The sequence below is a fragment of the Crinia signifera genome, chromosome 2 (assembly GCF_055691185.1).
Source record: "Crinia signifera chromosome 2, ASM5569118v1, whole genome shotgun sequence".
Lineage (NCBI taxonomy): Eukaryota > Metazoa > Chordata > Amphibia > Anura > Myobatrachidae > Crinia > Crinia signifera.
In genome coordinates this window covers 271,473,267-271,488,842 of record NC_139218.1, presented here as the reverse complement: position 1 = coordinate 271,488,842, position 15,576 = coordinate 271,473,267, and the positions used below count along the sequence as shown (strand labels likewise).

Here is a 15,576-nt window from a genome sequence, read left to right as displayed (position 1 = left end):
TTGAGAATTTCTGTTTTGTCAGAAGAGACAGTGTTTGGATCCTTTTCTTTTTCTGTTATGTTCCTTTATCCAGTCTCCGTAATACAGTTTATGAATGACATGTAGACATTTCTTGTTGCATGTATTGCACTTAATTTGTCACTCAAGTTTTTTTCTTTGTTGCACTTCTCTTTGCCTCTTATACAGGTTAGAAAGACCTTTTATGTAGCCTCAACTGCTAAATCAGCTGTCATGTTTACCAGCTGCAGTGATGGAGTAGATTATCACTGTTCAGTATGTTTATTAATCAGGCATAGATACAAACGCTTTCATCCAAATAACTTATTTAAATATTTTGGTGGCCAAATGTAGCAGGGTGTGAGAATTTAGAAAGTGAGAGATTCTGGGAGCGTTTACCCCCCCCCCCCTTTAACCCCTTTTTTAAAAGCTGCAATCAATTTACACTGAAAAGCCAGGTAATTTTGCCATGTAATTGATTGCCGCTTTAAAAAAAAAAAAAGGGGAACTTTCTCCCCAAATCTCCCACTTTCTAATTCTCACACCCTATTACATTTGACCCCAAGTTTTGTATGAACTCCAAACATTGCTGGATTTGACCCTGGTTAGGTAGATTTATACATTTCTAACAGTGGCGTAGCTACGTTTTGGGCGCCCCCCCCCCCCCCCCCCCCCCCTACTGTTTATTGTATATAAAGTATTTTTTATTGTATTTTCACTAAGGACATATAAAGTAGATTAGATAACCGTACTTGGCGTATCATAGATGATGTATATTCATATAGCGAATTGTTACATGGTAATCTGCTTCCAGTGGATAGATTAGGCCTAAAATAGGGCAAAGCAGTAATGTAATTAATAATATTAACAGAAAATAAAAACAACAAAAACAAGAAAAAAACAAAAAACTAAAATAAACCACCTGACTGCCCTAGGGGGTCAGTGATCACCTAACATGCAGTTTTATTTATAAATATAGAGTACAGACACCAAAACCTGCCTCTATTGGATAATCATTGTAGTCTGAAACAGTCACATGATATTTAGTGGTGCAACTGAATCTAACAACTCAATAAAGATTCTACTTTTTTATATAAATGTTTTTTGTATCTCCTTTTTCAATATCTGGGAAAGGGCATGTCTCTAAAAAGACATGAATTCTAATAGATCTCCCTTCATTTCAGTGAGGGAGGACAGTTAGATTTCCATTTCCAGGTATCATTTTCCGAGCAGTGGTCAGCATTACTGTGAGAAACGATAGCCAATGGTTAAGCTTTGTAAATAGCAGAGAAATCCATGGATCAAAATGACAAAACATAGCAAAGTGAATCTTTAATAGCACTTTATTCCAAAAACAATCAATTTTTGAACATAACCAAAATCAGTGTGTGAAAGAGACAATATCGTTCTTACATTTCAAACAGATTCCTGTCTAGACTGATAAAAAAAGATGACCTCTGTGAGGGGGGGAGGGGAATGTACGCTCGGTTTTAGAATTTAATATGTACGTCTTGTAATGATGAGATATGTAAACAAGAAAGTGTAGTAGATAATTTTTTTTTTTTAAAACACCATTATGAAAGAAAAAGATTTGAGGGTACTCTTTACTTATCACGGCGCCCATCGCGGGCATTGAATGCACTAAAAAATCGGGTGCGACGCGACCGACGCGATGCCCGCGATTTTCCATAGGGAACAATGTTAAATGTCTCAATTGACCCAATTTTCCTGTTCAATGCCTCAATTGACCCGATTTTTCCATAGGAAACAATGTTAAATGGCCCACAGAGGCCAAATAGGCACCCTGAAGTGTGAAATGGCCCCCACAATTGTTAACGCCACCCCACGACCAGGGATAAATTCTAGGTGATAAACATGGTAAATTAATCTAACAAATTCACCATAAAGCAGACACAGGTTTTCTAACGGTTTATACGTACCAATAGAGTAGTAATTCCAATTTAATGAATTAACATGCTTCTGGAATTCTTCAATGTTTATATAAACTGTCCTAAGATCAGAGATGTCTACAATAAAGGTACACTCTAGAGAATAAATATAACATAGCATAAGTTTAATGTTCTTAATTGAACGGATAAAGGAAGGTGGGAGGAGAAAGATATGGAGTATGGGAAAAATTGTCTGGCTTGTTTTTACTAGTTTGGAGTCTGCCACTCTCACTTGGGGTTGTTGTTGGCCTGATCTTCCCCGCTCTGTTCTATTCTTGGCAGTGGGTTTGAGCTCAGAGGCCAGGGGTCAGGTTTTAGCTGTCCCTGGGGGTTTCAGCCTACCCACCTTCACAAAGCCGTGGCCTCAGGTAGATGATCTCCACTGGTCAGCGCGACTTGCTGAAGAAATGTACCGGCCCTTTATCTCCTCACGGCAACGCTCTTGTCTTGATGGAGAGCCGCTGACTGTGCAGCCATTTGAAAGAGAGCAGCCCAACACCTAGGGGGTCCACAAACTGTGCCCAGCGATGGCGGCCACCTTGGAGACAGAAATGACTTGCTGCGGGCATGCTGTGCTGCCATATATGGCTTGTGGGGAGCTGCTGGGGATGGGGTGTGCCCAATTCAGCTGCTCCGGCCTCTCTCATTTCTCACCTCTCCCTTATGTTAACAACCCTTGAGACCAAATAGTTCCTTATTGAGGGAGGGAACACAGTACACAGGGTGGGACAGATGTTCTAATCACTTCTATATTGTGGGCTCTGTTATTAAGCGCCTCCTGTGCGTTGTATACTTTATTTTCTGCCTATTATAACTGACCATGGTCTAAATAAATATCCTCCCCTGCTTTGCAGAGACTATCTAGTGTTGGATTCTCTAGACATTAACATCTGCCCCTTAGAGAAAACAACCAAGGTACTATACCCTCCCTCCATTTACTTGTTTCATATATAAATTCTTCTGGGCTTCCCTCTGGTGGTGGGATGTAATAACACCAGATCAAAAGCAATAGCATTACATGTGCATGGCTTCACACTCTGGCCCTTATTCTGGTTTACTTGCAAAGGCAAATTCCTTCTCAAACGGACAAAACCATGTGCACTGCAGGGGGGGGGGGAGATGTAACATGTGCAGCGAGATTTAGATTTGGGTGAGTTATTTTGTTTCTTTGCAGGAAAAATACTGACTGCTTTAATTTTACACTGCTGTATAGATCTCACTTTGAAGTAAAACCTCACCCAAATCTAATTCTCTCTGCAAGTGTTACATCTGTCCCACCTGCAGTGCACATGGTTTTGTCCTTTTGAGAAGGGATTTGCCTTTGCTTTCCATAGAGAAGCTAAGATGGCTTCATGACCTTACATCACACCAATCTCTGTCATTGGTTGATACGAAATGCAGACTGGAGGATATTGACAATAAAGGCAGGTTTTGCCTAAGCGTCCACCAGATGTAATTTGCTGGCTTCAATATTTTCAAGTATAGATGGAAATCTTCAAAAATTCACGACAAGCTACATTGACTTTAATGGTCACCCAATACAGATCTTCCAAGACCTCTCATGGGTCACATTGCAACAACAACGTCTACTAAGCCCTATCACAGAGGAACTTAACAAACTGAAGAACGGAAGATAAAATATATTTCCCAACCCATCCAACATTTCTTGATGCTTGGAATGATGATATTTACTTTCCTGGAATGACAAAAAATTGTGACGGTTTTTCATGAGCCTCAATGTCACCGAAACCCAACATAACTTTACTACTTACATCCATCTGTATCCCCCCTGTGATGGCGCTGCGGCACGTATAGAGGTTCTTTAATCCATATCTGGTGGGATTACTTATTAATAGTCCCCTTTTATGCTAAGATTATCTGTCAACCAGAATTGTAGGTTACCAGGTTCCCAGTGGCGTAACTATAAATGATGCTCCCCCAAGCCAAAATATTTTTAGGCGCCCCCCCCCCCCCCATAATGCCCCATACACATTAACTCTCTGTCTCTCCCCATGTCCCTTTCCCCCACATGCCTCTCCATGTGTCCCCTGGTCCATTTCCACTATATGCACATGTGTCCCTCCTGGTCCCTTCCCACCACATGCCTATATGTGCCCCCCTTGGTCCACACTGACCACCCTGGTGGGACTTAATTTAAATGAATGGCTGCAGAAAAAGGTGAATCACCAAACTGCTTCTAATTACTGTTGTCTGTCTGCCACATATGTGGCTGGAAGCGCTGTGATTGGCGGAGAAGCATCCCTGGGGAGGCATAGCAGGGAGAGCGCAGCGAGCTTACTGGCAGAACCCATCCCCAGTAGAACACTCTCCCCTCTGCCCAGCACCGTGGCCACCTGGACATCCTCTCCCCTGGGACTGGTTGCTAGCACGCTGCACACTGCACACTGCCCCCAGCAGACTGGTTGACCCCCACCTCCTCACCTATGTGCAGCAGTGGGGATGATCCGGGCGGCGGCAGACAGCTTGTACTCTAGCGCTATGTGCCAGCAGGGCAGGAAGCGCTACAGAATTTGAAAAGACTGACCGGAAGCTGATTGGCTGAGAGAATCTCAGTCTTTTCAATGTCAGCAGCGCTTCCCACCCTGCCGGCACATAGTGCTATAACTTCCAGCGGGGCCCAGGAGAAAAAGACTGCCTGCTGTCAGTGTAGCGTACTGGGTCTGGGTGGGACACTGTATTTTCTCATACTTGCCTACTTTTGAAAACTAGTTTCAGGGAGTTTCCAGATGCTAGTAAAATGCGCTGCCCTGTTGAGAGGGGGATATCGTGGTCCGCTCCAAAGTTTGTGTCTAGCTCCACCCATGTACATACACTCAGTGGTGTGTTCTGCAATGGCAGGTGAAAACTATAGCGTACCTCACAATTTTTGCTTGTTTCAAATATCAACCTGCTCAACCCCAGGAAGGGCGGAGCTACATGCCAGGTGGGTATGGCCATGGGGAGAGGCCTAGCACTGCGACCCCCGGTTCCGTCATTCCTAGCAGGTGGGCAGCCCCCAGCTCTCTGCCTGCACTACCTCTGTTCCTGCACTGAAGAGATGCCGCACCCAGTACACACACCCATCCCATATTACACCCCGTACAAAAAGTACCATATCACATTATATACAGCCGCCCCTCTCCCATATTATGCACAGCACCATATTTTAATGGGCCCAATTCAGACCTGCTTGCATGGCTGCAAATTTGCATAGCGGATGATTATCAATGAACTGCATGTGGGTAGGGTATGCAGTATACATGCACTAGGCCATGCTGCAATAAAATCCTGCCATTATTTTTGTTGGCTGCCGTTCGTAAGGTAATTGTCATTGAGAGGGCATGTGGGGGTGGACAACGAACGCTTTTTGGGAATCGAAGAAAAACACTGGTTGTCCCTGAGAAAACGCTGGGAGTGACAGGGGAAATGCTAGGCGTGCCAAAGCCTGTTAGGGGAGGGTGTGTGACATCCAGGCCGGATACAGTGTGCCTGTTTTCATCACAGCCATCGAGTATAAGTCCTGGGCTACGTGGCGGCTGCAATCACTGATGCCCAGTGTAAATATAATTAGATGGCCAGCAGCATCTGATGGGATTTTTAAATATCCGGGCAGGTGCAAACGGATGTGCAGCCTTACAAATCCAGTCACACAGGGGGCACATTGATTTGCAAGGCGGAGACTAAACTGATCAACAGGTCTGAATCTGGCCCAATGTACGCAGCCTTTCCCATATCACATTATACATAGCCCCCCTATATTACATTACACAGCCCCCTATATTACATTATACACTGCCCTCCCTATATTACATTATACAGAGCCCCCCCATATTACATTATACACAGCCCACCCATATTACATTACACAGCCCCCTATATTACATTATACACAGCCCCCCCCATATCACATTATACACAGCCCCCTACATTACATTATACACAGCCCCCTACATTACATTATACACAGCCCCCTATATTACATTATACACAGCCCCCCCATATTACATTATACGCAGCCCACCCCATATTACATTATACACAGCCCACCCCATATTATATTATACACAGCCCCCCCATATTACATTATACACAGCCCACCCCATATTACATTATACACAGCCCTCCCTATATTACATTATACACAGCCCACCCCATATTATATTATACACAGCCCCCCCCCATATTACATTATACACTGCCCACCCATATTACATTATACACAGCCCCCCATATTGCATTATACACAGCCCACCCCATATTATATTATACACAACCCCCCCCCTATATTACATTATACACAACCCACCCATATTACATTATACACAGCACCCCTATATTACAATATACACAGCCCCCCTATATTACATTATACACAGCCCCCCTATATTACATTATGCACAACCCACCCCATATTACATTATACACAGCCCCCCAATATTACATTATACACAGCCCCCCATATTACATTATACACAGACCCCATATATTACATTATACACAGCCCCCCATATTACATTATACACAGCCCTCCCCATATCACATTATACACAACCCTCCTCATATTACACTATACACAGCCCCCTATATTACATTACACACAGCCCATTCCACATTATAAACAGCCCCCACACACACACTAAATCCCCATCATATTACAGACCCTATTACAGACATATTACAAGTGCCACATTACAGTAGATTAAAGACAGCCCCTCACACCCCCACTATACAACACTCACCTGGCTTGCCTTGGAGGTTCAGGGAGCTGGCAGTGTGGTGAGTGTGCGGGGACAGCATCAGGGCAGCAGCCAGTTACAGGAGCACTGAGCATGGAGAGCAGGACTGTGCCCTAATGCACACCCAGAGCCCATCAGTATGGTGGGCGGGGCCAGCATCAGGGCAGCCGGTCACAGGATCACTGAGAGCAGGGCTTGGGCCTGCTGCACGGAGCCCATCAGCGTGGTGAGCGGAGCCAGCATCAGGGAAGCCCTGACTGACAGCTCTCCTGCTCCTCAAGCTGCACGCACTGACTTCCTCTAACAATGTACAGCGCGGCGGCAGTGGCCGGCTGTGTATATTCACGAGCAGGCCCCCTCCTGACTGAAGACTGCTCAGCTTCTTCCCGGATCCTCTGCTCTGTCTGGCCTCTCCGTGCGCGCAAGCAGGCGCCCAGGCAGCCCCCGCTCCCCCAAGCAGTGGCGGGGGCTGCCTTGCACAAGCTACGCCTCTGCAGGTTCCAGAGGGTCCTGATTTTTGGTTATCACATTCTAAAATACATCTGTCTAACTACAAAAAAAGAAAACACTTCTTAAACACTTATGCAATGCTGCTAGGGCCATTGTGCCAGTTCACAGATTTAAAGAAAAACTCTGGATTACTTTGTCACGTGGTTTAGATGGATGAGAATTAACCTTTTGAGTGCAAAGTTAATTTGTCAAAATTGGTGTGAAAATTGGCAAGCAAACATTTTTATTCATCATAATGACCTGTAATGTTACCTTATATAGGAAATCTAACTTTTTTTTTTTTTTACACATTTTTCATTTGAATTTATATAACAAATGTGAGCGATGCTGGCATCTTTAGTGGATATCTTGCACATCTATCACAGAGATGTTGGCACTCATATTTTTGCACATCTCTTACAGAGATGTTGGCATTTTTATCAGATATTTTGCGCATCTCACAGAAATGTGGGCACTCAAGGTGTTAAATCTTCACTAATGTATACTATACTTGTCCCCTAAACTCAAACATAAGATGTTACACACGTTAGGCTTTATATGCTGTTTGTTTCTCTAGCAAGCCATGAAGATATCTTGCTTGCTGATTGTTTCATCTAACATTGACACTGCTGACATGTTCTACTTTCAGTTGGCTCAATTTCTTTGTCAGTTGGGATTTAGCTGATGTTTTTCTTTATTGTACTTTATGTATGTTTACCGTGAATATATTTCAATAAAGTTTCACAATAAAATATAAAGAACGGTAATCGCTACTATAATATATATATATATATATATATATATATATATATATATATACACATACATACATACATACATACATACATACACACACATATATATACACATACATACATACATACATACACACACATATATATACACATACATACATACATACACACACATATATATATACACATACATACATACACACACATATATATATACACATACATACATACATACATACATACACACATACATGTTAGGCAAAATATTCACATATCTGACTTGTTTAATTATTAACAATTATTAGTCATGTAGTATTCTAGCTACTGTGTTTGTGTTATGTGTTAATTATACCTGCAGTCAGTCCAATGTTTGGAGCTGCATGGAACATATTATGTCTAAGAAAGAGCCTTCACACATCCACCTGCTTCCATATGCCTTCCATTCACCATTTTCTAAGACCTAAAAGAGCATGATTATTATTATTATTATTATTATTATTATTATTTTCATCTATATTCCAGTGTTAACTTAGAATGTACGTATCTAACTATAAATGGAGGGGCTTCTTAAGGTCAGTTTACAAATTAACCTTTTATTTAAAGCTTTCCAAACCCCCCCCCAAATTAATAAATAAAAACCATCACCTACATCACCTATTGGTTTTATGTGTCTATGTATAAGTCATGAATAATATTTGACTGGCTTTTAACACTGAAGAGAAGGCCAAACTCCATGAAATAAGACAGTAACGGCATTTATTTCCCTTTCATTTTCATTCATTTTTCACAGGCGTTTTAACCCCATTTGTGTCAACTTCCATTATTAGCAAACCGCTACTTAACTAGTATTGTGAGGTTCTGTCACTATACTGAGGTGTCAAGTAAAAGCCAAATAAACCTTTTTATTTATCATTTATTATATTCAAGAAGTGTTATGGTGTGTACAGACGGTGAGATTCCTTTTTCGGTTCGATTGCTATGCAATCCTTGCTAACTCTGTACTATTTACATACAATTCATGCTTTCTACATTCGATTTGCACTATATAGTCATTGCTGCACTGTCTATTTGGATTTTAATTTAAGCAGAACAGGAGCATGCATCGACATTGAATCGGGATCAAAAGCTTAAAAAAACCTGTTCTATCTCCATACAATGTATATATGATCGTGTTTCGCGTTTGACTAGTTAAAATCGAATGTCAAATTGTACCGTGTGCACAGAGCATCCGTTTACACATAGGCACACACTGTAGATGTTTGGAAGTAATTAATTTTGATTTAGTTTTTGTTGAAAAATGTCAATAAACATGACTAGGAAGATGTTGGGACATACAAACACTGGAAATATTTTTAAAGACGATACACCTGACACTCTCAGCAAGTATGTGTTGTTTTCTTAACTTGCACACTTGGAAACCTGATTAACCTACAATGTGTTTTATAAAAGTTAGCTTTTTATTTTGTCTTCTAAAAATCAACTGAGAAGTTGTCTGGCTTTGATGTCTAGTGCCCCATACTTGGTTGCTTAGGTTTGTTTGAGGTCCAGCCTGATAGCTAAAGACTGCAATGTGAAGCTCAGTTAGTTATATGAATCTTTTGATAAAATATATATTCTATAAATCTTTACGTGATACATTTGTTTTCCTGAAAGAGCTACCAAAGAACACCTTTGGTATGTGTCTAGAGTTTGAGTTGTTGTTGGTGGATGTAGTTGGCATGCCGATAGTCAAAATACTGGCACAGGAATCTCGGCAAATCTCACAATGCCGACGCCAGAATCACGACTGTTGGCATCCTATACGTAAGTATGCCTGGGAAGGTTAAGTTTAAGGTTAGACTCCTGGTGGGGGTAGGGATGGTTAGATATAAGCTGCTGGGGGAGAAGGTGTTAGAGGGAGAGGTTTAGGATGCTTACCTAGGAGGTTTTGGGATATTCCGTATCAGGATGCCACTGGGGGGGTCTTCTGGCTGCCGGCATCCTACCCAACCCGTCATTGTATATAGTTTGTTGCAGTAATGTGTATTTTTTTTTTTTAAATGTAAAAATGATTTGCTTTTAACTACAAAAATATTGTATACTGTATATGTGAAATACATAGTACCAGGTTTCTGGATGTAGATGCCAAAAAAAGATTTCTCTGTACTAGGAAGATTCAAATATTTCATGTTTAATTTGAAAGTTAAATGTTAAAAAAAATTTATTTAAACTTTCTTTTGTCCAGTACTTTATTATACCATACAACTATTTTAATGAAATATAGTTTTTCCTGGGTGGTTGGGGAAGATTGGTTGGCAGATTGCATTATGAAATTGGTGGTATTGCTTAAGCCAACCATATGTCAGTCACCATTCTCTGAGATTAGAGCATACTGAAAGCAGGCTACTCATAGGCATGGTGTGAAAGGCTGGAGTTATTCCCACAATGGCATCTTCCAAAACGGTTAGCAGTAATTTGCTGAACTCAGAAGAACTCCAGTCCATCGCTGCTATTGTGCATGCTAAGCACTCCACAGATAAGTCTTCAGGGAAAAAATCTGAAGGATCCATCTGGTCATTTCTGCTACATTGCGCTGATATAAGATTACGCTAATCTGGTTGCTTGTCAGGACAGGTTAGTGAAAGCAGGCGAATTGCTGAGATTCAGAGTAGACTAGCTGTACAGGAAATCATAAGCTGCTCCGGTCCATGCCATGTTTAGTATGTCAGAACAGCATGATAATAAGCTTCCTCCGCTTGTACATTTAAAATACAACAGATTGCAAGATTAATGCACAGTTTTATATCCCAGAGAATGATTTAACTGGCTATCAAGGGATGAAAGACAGTTGTTGTGGTTTTTTCTTTTCCTTCTGTTTTTCATAGTAAGAAAAAAAGAAAAGGTAGATCAGTAACTATACCTCTTAGAATGTGACATTGATATTTCCTTCTTTAAGTATATTCTTTCAAAACTAATTATTATTATTATTGACCCTCTTTTCTGATCCTTTGAAATTACTATTTTAATATTGCAGGTTGAACATCCCATCACAGAATGCATTACCGGCCTGGACCTTGTCCAACAAATGATCCGTGTTGCTAAGGGTTACCCCCTGATCCACAAGCAAGCTGATATCCCCATAAACGGATGGGCATTTGAATGTCGTGTCTACGCTGAGGTAAAATGTGGTTTCAATTGGTGAAGAATGATATTATATCTAGCTCCACATAGCTACAGTGAAATTAGTGCTATTGTCAATCTGTAAGAATTCAAATTTTTGATAGGGTTTCTTTTTACTACTTCAATCTCGAAATTAAAAGTATTTGAAGCCTTGGAGAGATCAAGTAGAGTAGTTGTCTTAAAGCAACCTATAGGATTCTGTAATTTCAAAGACTGCTAGATAATTATGGGGCAGATGTTTTAAGCCTTAAGAAGAGATAAATGCAAGGGTGATAGAGAGCTACACGTCCAGCCATTCAGCTCCTTACTGACTTTTTTCAAACACATCCTGTAACATGGCAGTTAGCAGGTGATTGGCTGGATGTTATCTCTCCTTATCACCCTTGCATTTATCTCTTGTTACATCTGCCCCATTGTACTCAGTTTGGTTGCTTAGTTCAGTTTCTCCACTTTCTCTCTTGAAGCCAGAAGCACTGGTTTTGCCTATAACTTTGACCATAAATTTGCGTTGGTCTTGAACCACCAAACGGGAGGCACCTAGTTTGGGAACCATTGCTTTAAACAATAGTTGTTGTTTTTTTTTTCAAATTATTTTTATTCAGGATGGAGCATCATAATATTACAAACCATAAAACATATTTGTTACAATAAGGAGTAATAATATTATTTGGGTCGCATTAAAATACATTACAGTTTCTATTCTTTCCTTTGCCATGCAAACAAACAATAATAACTTGGATGAACATTTTCCGGAGGTCCCCCAAACCCCGTAATGATTATTGGCCTGTTGAAAGATCTATAGGGGCATCTCCCAAGAGATTCCTAGTTTTATACCATTGTGTGGATCTAAAACATCTATCGATCTGTATTTTAAGATTGTCTGATAGGGAATCTATAAAAACCTCCCATATTTGAAAGAAGTTCTCTGTGCGTTCTTCCTTTTTGGAGGGATGTCTCCATCCATTCCATGTGAAAGACATGGAAAAGTTTAGCCCTGAATAATTAGATGGATGGAGGGTCCTCATGGATCCACTGATGCAAAACGCATTTATGGGCTACAGCTGAGATAATAAACATAATCTTTTACTATCAGGTAATATCGGTGTATTGGGAGGGAACGCTCCCAACAAAGCCCATTCCGCCGTTTAAACAATAGTTTAAACAGATTTTTCTACCACATTAAAGTAAGCTTTTGTTTTTGTTTTTTTATTTTAAAATTTCAAAGACATTATAATAACAATTGAGACAGATCACACTTCATATAGTGCAGGCATGTCCAAACTATGGCCCTCCAGCTGTACATCTGCACATCCCAGCCTGCTTTGCCACAGTTTTACTATTAGGGAATGCTGAAACTATGCTGGGATGTGTAGTTTCACAACAGCTGGAGGGCCACAGTTTGACCATGCTTGATATAGAGATGAATGATGAAATGATAATTCAAATTTACGTATAACGTTAGTATTATGATCGGGTGTGTACTCCACAATAAAGTCTTAGTAGACAGAATCATAAATGTAACTTAAATAATAACACAACGAGAACTTCCACTTACGGGCTACAAGTAGACTGCAACACGGCTCTGAGCTCTGCTACCGCCCCGGCCAGACACACCTGCATGCCGCCGGGCACCCGCGCCTCTCGCCCGCAGACCACCAGAGGAGACCAAAGGCTGAACAGCGGTCCGCAATGGACAAATTTCTGGCGCGCCTGCCCGCTGGGAAACCACAACACCAGCTCCCGCAGACAGTGCAGGGCACTCCCAACATGGCCGCCGCACCACAGCCTGCATCAGCATGAGATGTGCTCTCGGCCCCAACCCTGGCGCAGATACCTGCACAGCTACCACAGCAGCTACCTGAAACAGTAAGTTTGCCAGAAACCCCTCACCTCACATGCACACAACCTGAGCTTTTTACACAGCCCGCCCAGCATACCCCATAGGCCCAGGCTGCTCCCCTGACCTATGCTGACATGGTCAGAGCCGTACAGGATACAATTACCCTATACTGGACGCCCATGCTGCAAAGTTACAGCAGTCAGTGCAGGACATTAAATCACAATTGAAACAAATCACCAAGAAGGTAAATGCTAATGAAGCACACCTGGGTGAAGCATTTCAAGATTTTCATTACCTTAAAGCCACTAATGAAGTGGTACAGAAAACCACATTTGCTATGCAGAATAAACTCGACGATTTGGAAAATCGCTCGAGAAGGAGTAACCAACTTATCCTGGGGCTCCCAGATACTCTTAAGGGCCCAGACCTGTACGCTTTTCTTGTCACCACCCTGCCATAGCTACTTCACATAGAGGATGCCTACACATGCATGGTGATTGAGAGAGCCCATAGGCTAGTCCAGCCTAGCGACAACGCTATCTATCAACCGACCTAGGGCAGTTATATTTAAATGCCTCAATATCCAACATAAGGAGGCAATCTGGGTGGCATTCCGCCAAAAAATATCCCTGCGATGGAACAGTACTAAAAAGAGCTGTCTTCCAAGACTTCTCAGCTGAAGTCACATGGGCCATCAAGGAGTTTTTCCAGCTGTGCACCAAATTGATGAAGAACCATACTAAATTTGCCCTGCTCTACCCAGCGAAGCTCCGAATCTTCATGGGAACCTTTTTTAAAGATTTCAGTATGGTGCAGGGCACAGAAAGTTACCTGGTCGAATTGGCCCAGGCCACCTTCTCCCCTGTGGGGCCAGACTCCACATAAAGTTACTGACTAAACACCTTTAACAACTATTCCTGAAATCCCACCTTTCAGCAGAATAGGAGCTACCACCTATGACCTGTATTACACCACCTCACGGAATGGAGGTTTATCTCTCTCCCTCAATACGGGATATTGACTTCGAGACTGCCACATTGCCTGAGGGACAAGTCACAGATGGAGGACTGGGAGGGTTCGTGTGGTGCTCAGGAACCACTCTAGGACTAGCAGAGGTAGGGTTAAATCGTGCTGGTTTAATGATAGAAGGTTTCATAAGAATACACAGAATAAGGTTTTATGCTTCTTGCGTGAAATAGAATTGAGAGTCTTTGCTGAGTAGTGAGGATGATGATGGATGATAAGTATAAAGAAAGAGGTTACTTGCAGGTGTCCTGAGTTGATAGCTGGAAAGAGGTGCAGATAATGGAAGTACTCACAAGTCCAAACTTGAATAACTGAAAGATGTGGAGTATGATTGAAGTAATAAGCTGCGAAGAGTTGGCAGGATTGGATCCGGGGTTAGATTGAATACAGCAGGCAGCTCAATGGTGGGAACTTGGAGCATACTGGAGTGACACCCAGCGGTTGGACTGAAGGCAGTGTATTGTGGAGAGTCCCAAGCCGACAATGACCACCAGGAAAGGAAGCAGGAATGAGCTGCAGTGAGCCAGGAGTCTCCAGCTGTAGCTAGCTAAGAAGACTTTTTGCACTGACACTGGTCTGCACTAGACAGCCTCCCTAAATCCCTAGAGAGCGGCTGCTATTGGCTAACCTGCCCAGAGGGGTGGAACTAGGACCCGCTGCATGATAGGAGAGCCGCCGGCGGGCACGGAGGGGTGAGTAGTGAACCCGCCGTGCGCCGTCGTGGCTACTCCTGACAATTGCCCTCCATCACACCATGCCGCAATATCCGACCTCGCCCCTCATAAGTGACTTGACTACATCCCAGTACACCTCAAGTTATTTGATCTGTCTTTCCCCAACCCGGTTTACAAGGTGATTTTCTGGTGACTTCTTGCCATACCCCGCACATCTCAGATGTGATCTGGATTTATTCCACCATTATGACCGCAAAGGTTCTACAATAACATTCCATCACCATCCCCCCCCCCCCCCCTCCCCATGGAAGATAAACGCTTACCAGTCTCCAGGTTCTGATTATCTGATGGAGTTCATGATTGTATTCTTTATGACCCCATTTATGGTTTTCTCCATTTCATTTCATTTTATAGGTTTACTATATTTTACATGTATGTTATTGGTTAAATGATGCGTGCATTATCTACCCGCCTCGTGGCAGCAGGATGACTGGGGGGCAATTTTAGCCCCCGGGTCGATTTGTGTGCCCCGACGATATGATCTAAGGCGGGGGCGAGCCTTATGTCTCTCTGCCACTGTTGCTTTACCCTGCGGCCACAGTACCCAGCAGCCTGTTCTGCTGTTGGGATGCCGGAGGTCTATTTGTTAGTTGTCATAAATGTCTAAGGTTTGAGGCGTTAGGGAGCCCGGGAATGCAGCTCATTACAATTTTCTTAGCATGATTACTGTACTCACAATTGTGAGGATGGGCCACCCGACTCCCTGGTTTCCCCCTCTTTCCCCTGTTTCTCTATATCTACCCTTCTTGTTCTCTTCTTTTGTAACCTGTTTTGTCTTTCATGTCATTGATAGCGATCAAATGTGCTCTTTAACCCCATTGATTTATTATTTGTTTACCTTCACCAGGCATATTCGCTCAACTTTTTATGATATGTCATGCATGATCTGAA

The 15,576-nt window shown here is 42.3% G+C and overlaps 1 protein-coding gene across 1 annotated transcript in view; it reads left to right on the top strand.

Moving 5' to 3' along the window:
• Positions 1 to 15,576, top strand: part of PCCA (propionyl-CoA carboxylase subunit alpha) — a 457,969-nt gene that overhangs the window by 159,842 nt on the left and 282,551 nt on the right. The window contains exon 13 of the mRNA XM_083168630.1: positions 10,940 to 11,083. Within this exon, the coding sequence (XP_083024756.1) occupies positions 10,940 to 11,083 (144 nt within the window). The remainder of the gene's footprint in view (positions 1 to 10,939; positions 11,084 to 15,576) is intronic.